The 8,990-nt window shown below is 34.8% G+C and overlaps 2 protein-coding genes across 2 annotated transcripts in view; one reads left to right on the top strand and one right to left on the bottom strand.

Annotated features, from left to right (window-relative positions):
• Nucleotides 1–2,976: 2,976 nt before the first annotated feature.
• Nucleotides 2,977–7,146, bottom strand: zgc:101664 (uncharacterized protein LOC450064 homolog). The gene is made up of 2 exons (XM_067394219.1): nt 6,975–7,146; nt 2,977–3,693 (listed from the first exon to the last, which is right to left on the bottom strand). The coding sequence occupies exons 1-2, from the start codon at nt 6,990–6,992 to the stop codon at nt 3,076–3,078; spliced, it is 636 nt and encodes a 211-aa protein (XP_067250320.1). The 5' UTR covers nt 6,993–7,146; the 3' UTR covers nt 2,977–3,075.
• A 9-nt stretch (nt 7,147–7,155) lies between these two features.
• The window catches only part of srp19 (signal recognition particle 19), a 2,882-nt gene continuing 1,047 nt past the window's right edge, over nt 7,156–8,990 (top strand). The window contains exons 1-4 of the mRNA XM_067394220.1: nt 7,156–7,286; nt 8,478–8,553; nt 8,705–8,776; nt 8,848–8,956. Coding sequence (XP_067250321.1) covers nt 7,249–7,286; nt 8,478–8,553; nt 8,705–8,776; nt 8,848–8,956 — 295 coding nt within the window. The 5' untranslated portion in view covers nt 7,156–7,248. The remainder of the gene's footprint in view (nt 7,287–8,477; nt 8,554–8,704; nt 8,777–8,847; nt 8,957–8,990) is intronic.

Genomic DNA, 8,990 nt, shown 5'->3' with positions numbered 1-8,990 from the left:
TGTAGGAGGAGTAGCGAGTTTTTCATATACTTCGATAAAGTGGGTATGGAAAGTATTCAGACCCCCTTACATTTTTCACTCTTTGCTATATTTGCTATAAAGTTCATTTTTTTCCTCATTAATGTACACACAGCACCCCATATTGACAGAAAAACACAGAATTCTTGACATTTTTGCAGATTTATTAAAAAAGAAAAAATGAAATATCACATGGTCCTAAGTACTCAGACCCTTTGCTGTGACACTCATATATTTAACTCAGGTGCTGTCCATTTCTTCTGATCATCCTTGAGATGGTTCTACACCTTCATTTGAGTCCAGCTGTGTTTGATTATACTGATTGGACTTGATTAGGAAAGCCACACACCTGTCTATATAAGACCTTACAGCTCACAGTGCATGTCAGAGCAAATGAGAATCATGAGTTCAAAGGAACTGCCTGAAGAGCTCAGAGACAGAATTGTGGCAAGGCACAGATCTGGCCAAGGTTACAAAAAAATTCTGCTGCTCTTAAGGTTCCTAAGACCACAGTGGCCTCCATAATCCTTAAATGGAAGACGTTTGGGACGACCAGAACCCTTCCTAGAGCTGGCCGTCCGAACAAACTGAGCTATCGGGGGAGAAGAGCCTTGGTGAGAGAGGTAAAGAAGAAGCCAAAGATCACTGTGGCTGAGCTCCAGAGATGCAGTCGGGAGATGGGAGAAAGTTGTAGAAAGTCAACCATCACTGCAGCCCTCCACCAGTCGGGGCTTTATGGCAGAGTGGCCTGACGGAAGCCTCTCCTCAGTGCAAGACACATGAATGCCTGCATGGAGTTTGCCAAGATGGTGAGAAATAAGATTTTCTGGTCTGATGAGACCAAGATAGAACTTTTTGACCTTAATTCTAAGCGGTATGTGTGGAGAAAACCAGGCGCTGCTCATAACCTGTCCAATACAGTCCCAACAGTGAAGCATGGTGGTGGCAGCATCATGCTGTGGGGGGGTTTTTCAGGACGACTGGTTGCAATCGAGGGAAAGATGAATGCGGCCACGTACAGGGATATCCTGGATGAAAACCTTCTCCAGAGTGCTCAGGACCTCAGACTGGGCCGAAGGTTTACCTTCCAACAAGACAATGACCCTAAGCACACAGCTAAAATAATGAAGGAGTGGCTTCACAACAACTCCGTACCTGTTCTTTGGATAATGTTTTCAAAAGTTATGTGTTTTTGCAAAATTTGTTAAATCTCTGGAACACTAGGTGGCATTGAGTTCAAACTTCTCAGGTAGCTTCAGGATATTCTGATGATTATATGTACCAGTGTTTGTGAAGATATGTCAAATTGTTTAAAAGTTATTGCAATTTATTACAAAATTCAAAAAGGGTGGACACGTGTTTCATCCGATGTTGACAAATTCGATATCCTCGGATTCAGCAGACACCATAGACACCAAGATCATGATTTTCTGACAAACTGTTCAAAAGTTATTGGCCAAAATAGCCATTTTCCAGATCTCATGAACTGTAGGTGGCGCTGTTCCCAAATTGGGTATGGACCCTCAGATCCTGGTTCCGATGAAGCGTAACAAATTTTTATTTTGATTGCTCAAAGTTTGGCTGATATTCGGCCTCTGAAGCAATTTTGGGTCGACCTCGTTAAGTTTGTGACATCATAACCTTTGAACAAAGATGAATAAAAAAAATCTGTGGGGTCATTTCTGTGCGGCTTGGTCCAAAGATCATGTGACCAAAGTTTGGACAAAATTGGAGAAAATCTGAAGGAGAAGTAGTGAAAAAATGTAATACTAACGGAATACTTCGGTGCGTGGCCCCTAATGAACCATCAGTGCAAAAACTGTTCAAATAGTGTTCAGTCGCACAATCAACTCAAACAGATGAAAAACACTCCATGATCTCCACTGAGATTCACCATGAGAACCAATCCATCCATCCATCCATCCATCCATCCATCCATCCATCCATCCATCCATCTCATGCTCATGTTCATCTTATCAATTCACAGATGATTCGTTCGTTCGTTCATGTGCTCGCCGGATGATTTCTGCTCTCACCAACACCAGACGCATGATTCACTTCACTGAATTTGTTATTTGAATTATTTAAATTCTTAACAAACATATTGAAGCATCAGTATGAGTGAAACACTCGAGTGGAAGATGAATCACAATCTTAAATTAAAAACATCTCACAGTAATCTCATACCTTCTGAATGAGCGAGAAACTGAACTCTCTCCTCTTGATCAGGTGAAAGTGTGTCTGATCACATGATCTGAGGAATCATTCAGGTCTGGAACACAAACAGTGCAGAATGACACACACACAAAGTGAAAACTGTTCAGTATGATTTTTAAAGCTATTTGATAGGAAATTACCTCATAAACCACCTTTATATTTTACCCACGTCATTCGTGTCTTCATGAACTACATATGCCAGATCACACTCACACACACCTACGCAAACACACACACACCTACGCAAACACACACATACACACAATCACACACAGACACACAATCACACACACACTTTAATACTTAGCAGGTCTGCACTGCAAAAAACATGATGTTCTTCCTCAGTGTTTCTGTCTTGTTTTCCAGCACAAATATCTAAACATTCTTAAATCAAGATTCATTTACTGGAGAAGAGAAATGACTGAAGATATTAAGACTGAAAAATGAGTTTGTGCTTAAAACAAGAGCAAATATCTGACAATAGAGTCAGAAAAATCAACTGAATTCAAAGGGGGAAAAAAGACTCCATTGGCAGATAATTTTTTCACATTTTTAAATATCTTTTTTATCTTAATATCATTTCTCTTCTCCAGTAAATGAATCTTGATTTAAGAATGTTTAGATATTTGTGCTGGAAAACGAGACAGAAACACTGATGTTTCAGTGTAATCAGTGAGAGTTTCAGTTGAAGATTCTCATCAAGCACGACAGACTCAGATGTGAAACACACAGAACATTTTAATACGGGTGTAAAATTCATGTCATATAAAAACAAGCAATTCATTTATGCCTAATTATAAATATATTTTCACCCTGTTTCATTGCAGAAAACTCAAACACTTATATCTTAATTATGTCTCCGAGTTTATGCGCAGTGAGCGTGATCTGTCCTGAGAGCTGGAACTCCTGCTTCAAGAAGTCCCCGATGTATTCGCAGTAGAAGACGTCACAGTACAGCCAGATCTGAGCCAGCGCTCTCTGGAAGTTGGCGTTGCAGGTGGGCAGTCGTGAGCGTCGGATGGCTCGGTTCAGCTGCAGCCAGAGCTCCTCCACGCCGAGAGCGCCGCAGTTACGCTCGCACACCACCCACTTCACCCTCTGATGGAGATCCAGCCCGTGCTTCTCAATGCTCTTACGGAAGAGCCGCGAGAACGAGTGCGTGATCTTGAGCGGTGCAGTCCTGTCTGTGATCACGCACCACGAGCGCTTGAACCTCTTGGGTTCAGACTCCAGTTTCCTCTCGGCATCTGAAGCGTCCTGATGTTCCTCCCGCGACTCCTCTGAGCAGATCAGAGGAGGAGGTTTCTGGGGTCTGATGGGCTTCCGGGTGTCCGATGCAGACGGGTACCAGGGTCTGAATTCAGGCAGGATTGTGCTGGGAAACTCCTGCAGGACTCTGTGTGTGAAGAACACCACATCTCTGACGTCCAGCGTCGGCCGGAAGTACACACTCACATCCTTCAACACAATCACAGTCACTGACGGGTTATGAAGGAGTCGATGGATCAAAAATACTGCATAAAATGTGAAATATTTTTGTAATGTGAAATCAGCTGTTTTCTATGGAAGCCTGTTTCCATCACTAAATAAAAATAAAAAGAGTAATTGCGACTTTTTATCTCACAACTGCGAGTTATAAAGTCAGAATTGCGTGATATAAAGTCAGAATTGAGATATAAAGTCAGAATTGAGATATAAAGTCAGAATTGGGAGTTATAAAGTCAGAATTGAGATATAAAGTCAGAATTGAGATATAAAGTCAGAATTGAGAATTGAGATATAAAGTCAGAATTGAGATATAAAGTCAGAATTGAGATATAAAGTCAGAATTGAGTTATAAAGTCAGAATTGAGATATAAAGTCAGAATTGCGAGATATAAAGTCAGAATTGAGTTATAAAGTCAGAATTGAGATATAAAGTCAGAATTGAGATATAAAGTCAGAATTGAGATATAAAGTCAGAATTGGGAGTTATAAAGTCAGAATTGAGATATAAAGTCAGAATTGAGATATAAAGTCAGAATTGCGAGATATAAAGTCAGAATTGAGATATAAAGTCAGAATTGAGATATAAAGTCAGAATTGAGATATAAAGTCGGAATTGTGAGATATAAAGTCAGAATTGCGAGATATAAAGTCAGAATTGAGTTATAAAGTCAGAATTGAGATATAAAGTCAGAATTGAGATATAAAGTCAGAATTGGGAGTTATAAAGTCAGAATTGAGATATAAAGTCAGAATTGCGAGATATAAAGTCAGAATTGAGATATAAAGTCAGAATTGCGAGATATAAAGTCAGAATTGAGATATAAAGTCAGAATTGAGATATAAAGTCAGAATTGCGAGATATAAAGTCAGAATTGAGATATAAAGTCAGAATTGGGAGTTATAAAGTCAGAATTGAGATATAAAGTCAGAATTGGGAGTTATAAAGTCAGAATTGAGATATAAAGTCAGAATTGCGAGATATAAAGTCAGAATTGAGATATAAAGTCAGAATTGCGAGATATAAAGTCAGAATTGAGATATAAAGTCAGAATTGAGATATAAAGTCAGAATTGCGAGATATAAAGTCAGAATTGAGATATAAAGTCAGAATTGAGATATAAAGTCAGAATTGCGAGATATAAAGTCAGAATTGCGAGATATAAAGTCAGAATTGAGATATAAAGTCAGAATTGCGTGATATAAAGTCAGAATTGAGATATAAAGTCAGAATTGCGAGATATAAAGTCAGAATTGAGATATAAAGTCAGAACTGCGAGATATAAAGTCAGAATTGAGATATAAAGTCAGAATTGAGATATAAAGTCAGAATTGCGTGATATAAAGTCAGAATTGAGATATAAAGTCAGAATTGAGATATAAAGTCAGAATTGCGTGATATAAAGTCAGAATTGAGATATAAAGTCAGAATTGAGTTATAAAGTCAGAATTGAGATATAAAGTCAGAATTGCGTGATATAAAGTCAGAATTGAGATATAAAGTCAGAATTGAGATATAAAGTCAGAACTGCGAGATATAAAGTCAGAATTGAGATATAAAGTCAGAATTGAGATATAAAGTCAGAATTGCGTGATATAAAGTCAGAATTGAGTTATAAAATCAGAATTGAGATATAAAGTCAGAATTGCGTGATATAAAGTCAGAATTGAGATATAAAGTCAGAATTAAGTTATAAAGTCAGAATTGAGATATAAAGTCAGAATTGAGATATAAAGTCAGAATTGCGTGATATAAAGTCAGAATTGAGATATAAAGTCAGAATTGAGATATAAAGTCAGAATTGCGTGATATAAAGTCAGAATTGAGATATAAAGTCAGAATTAAGTTATAAAGTCAGAATTGAGATATAAAGTCAGAATTGAGATATAAAGTCAGAATTGCGTGATATAAAGTCAGAATTGAGATATAAAGTCAGAATTGAGTTATAAAGTCAGAATTGCGTGATATAAAGTCAGAATTGAGATATAAAGTCAGAATTGAGATATAAAGTCAGAATTGCGAGTTATAAAGTCAGAATTGAGTTATAAAGTCAGAATTGCGTGATATAAAGTCAGAATTGAGATATAAAGTCAGAATTGAGATATAAAGTCAGAATTGCGAGATATAAAGTCAGAATTGAGTTATAAAGTCAGAATTGCGAGATATAAAGTCAGAATTGCGAGATATAAAGTCAGAATTGAGTTATAAAGTCAGAATTGCGAGATATAAAGTCAGAATTGAGTTATAAAGTCAGAATTGCGAGATATAAAGTCAGAATTGAGATATAAAGTCAGAATTGCGAGATATAAAGTCAGAATTGAGATATAAAGTCAGAATTGAGTTATAAAGTCAGAATTGAGATATAAAGTCAGAATTGGGAGTCATAAAGTCGGAATTGGGAGTTATAAAGTTATAAAGATATATATTTTATTTTTCAGGATTCTTTGATGAATATAAAGCTCAAAAGAACAACATTTATTAGAAATAGAATCTTTTGTAACATTATAAATGTCTTTTGATCAATTTAATGCATCCTTGATGAATAAAAGTATTAATTTGGGGCATTAATTAAAAAAATATGAACTGTTTTCAACATTGATAATAATCATAAATGTTTCTTGAGCAGCAAATCATCATTTTTAAGCTTAAAATAAAAAGTGAAAATAATTAATATACTGTATCTTGCATGTAACATCAATGAAATATACATGCAGTTCAACAATATGGGTCATGTGATTTTATTAAAGAAAATAATACTTTTATTCATCAAGGATGCATTAAATTGATCAAAAGTGACATTTATAATATTATTATTTTTTTAAATAAATGCTGTTCTTTTCAACTTTCTATTCATCAAAGAATCCTGAGAAATAAAATGCATCAGTTTCCACAGAAATCTGAACTGTTTCCAACATTGATAATAATCATGAATGTTTCTTGAGCATCAAATCATCATATCAGAATGATTTCTGAAGGATCATGTGACACTGAAGACTGGAGTAATGATGCTGAAAATTCAGCTTTGATCACTGGATATAAATTATATTTTACTATATATTCACATAGAAAACGGCAGATTTACATCACAAAAACATCTCACGGTTTTTATTGTATTTTTGATCATTTTTGATACATGATATATAAAATAGGTGTAAACATCATAACGTAAACAAACACAATTAGGCAAGGTAACAGGAAAATATTGTCTGCATGTTTGTAAATCGATCTAACAATCGCTTCCTCTCTCACTCACCTTCACTTCCTGTGACATATTTCATGATCTTTATGAACATGTTATAGAGTTTTGTGATCGCGTTGAAAGTAAACATGCTGCATGCTAACTGCAGCTAACGCGCTCTGGCCGACAGGCGGCGCTGTGAGGGACGCCGCACCAGAAACAGCCGGAGAACACGCCCACTGCCGGATGTGTCGTTACACAGAAACGACACTCGTCAGCGGTTCACTTCCAGTCGTTTGTAATCAAACGTGTACTTTTCAAACACGGATTTAACAGAAAATCGGGAGAAATGGCGCATTTAACGACAAATCCAGCGGATAAAGAGCGGTCAGTGACACACACACATATTACACTAGTGTTTCAGTACATCTGTGAAATACCATGATAATCACTCTGTGTGTGTGTATATATATATATCAATAATTACACACAATTACTATGAGATTTTCTTGTACAGGTTTTCAAACTGGAGTCCGGAGAAAAGTGAAAAAATAGTAAAAATAAATAAATAAAAATAATATTAATCTAACCAAACAAATATACTCGATGACGATAAAATAAAAGTTAAAATAAATACATTTTTAAAAAATAAATAAATTAATGCATATGATTAAAATAAATAAAAACATATGATAGTAATAAGAATTTTAGAAGAAAAATAAATAACTCGATTTAAATAATTAATCTGAAATAAACATTTAATAATAAAAAGTTGAATTTAATGAATACATTTAAGTTAATCTAAAAAAATCTGATTTAAAAAATATCTAAAACATTTGATTAAAATAAATAAAACATTGTTTAAATAGAAACAAAAACTAAAAGCAGTTTAAAAATAAGATTAAACTTAGTAAATATATTTAAAATAAATAAAATTTATATATGCGATTAAAGTAAAAAACATGACAACTGAAACAATAAATAATTACATCATTCGATTAAAATAAAAAAAAATTGTTAAAGTAGAAAAATAGGAAAAGCAGTGTAAAAGATTTAGTAAATAAATTAAAATAAATCAAGTTTATTTTAAAAATAAAATTAATACATGCGATTTAAAATAAACATGATAGCAATAAATAAGAAACTTTTAAAATAAAATGAATTTAAATTAATACATCTGATTAAATTTATAAATATTTTTTAAAATAATTAATACATTGGATTTAAATGTTAATTTAAATAAAATTAGATTAAAAAAAATGAATAATTTTTTATAGAAATATATATATCATATTATATATATAGGAACGGCAGTGTAAAAAATAAAATTAAACAGCAAATACTTATTGTAAAAAATAATGAATTAATACAAGTTAACTAGAGTGAGTAAAAAGCACAAAAATGTAAAACTACATATTTTTCAAATTTATAGTAATTTTTCACAGTATTATTGGGTTTTTTATATGTAAAATTATATAACTGCCTTTTAAATTTTAGGATAGATCATGTTTTAGTTGTAAAAGATTGAAAAGCTGTGATCTAGTGTTTAAATGACTCTGTTTTGATCTTCATCACCAGGTTTTTGTGCATTTATCCAGCGTACATCAACAGTAAGAAGACATTAGCAGAAGGAAGAAGAATCCCTGCGGAGAAGGTGTGTGTGTGTGTGTGTGTGTGTGTGTGTCTGATCGGTGTGTCTGCTCGGTGTGTCTGATCGGTGTGTCTGATCGGTGTGTCTGATCGGTGTGTCTGATCGGTGTGTCTGATCGGTGTGTCTGATCGGAGTCTGATCTGTGTGTGCTCAGGCTGTGGAGAACCCGTCGTGTGCCGAGATCCGGGATGTTCTGACCGCCGCTGGACTCAACGTTCTCCTGGAGGTGTGGCTTTTGAGTTATTTGTGCAGCGTTTCTCCTGTTTACGTGAAATCGTGACACTGTCTCTCTCGCAGAACAAGATGTACCCGCGGGAATGGAACAGAGACGTCCAGTTCAGAGGACGAGTCCGCATCCAGCTCAAACTCGAGGATGGAAGTTTGTGCCAAGACAAGTTTTCATCTAGTAATTAATTTTCCTCTCCGATAAAACATTTCTT

The sequence above is a fragment of the Chanodichthys erythropterus genome, chromosome 9 (genome assembly GCF_024489055.1).
Source record: "Chanodichthys erythropterus isolate Z2021 chromosome 9, ASM2448905v1, whole genome shotgun sequence".
Lineage (NCBI taxonomy): Eukaryota > Metazoa > Chordata > Actinopteri > Cypriniformes > Xenocyprididae > Chanodichthys > Chanodichthys erythropterus.
The sequence above is the reverse complement of the archived record's forward strand: the minus strand, read 5'-3'. Positions and strand labels throughout refer to the sequence as shown.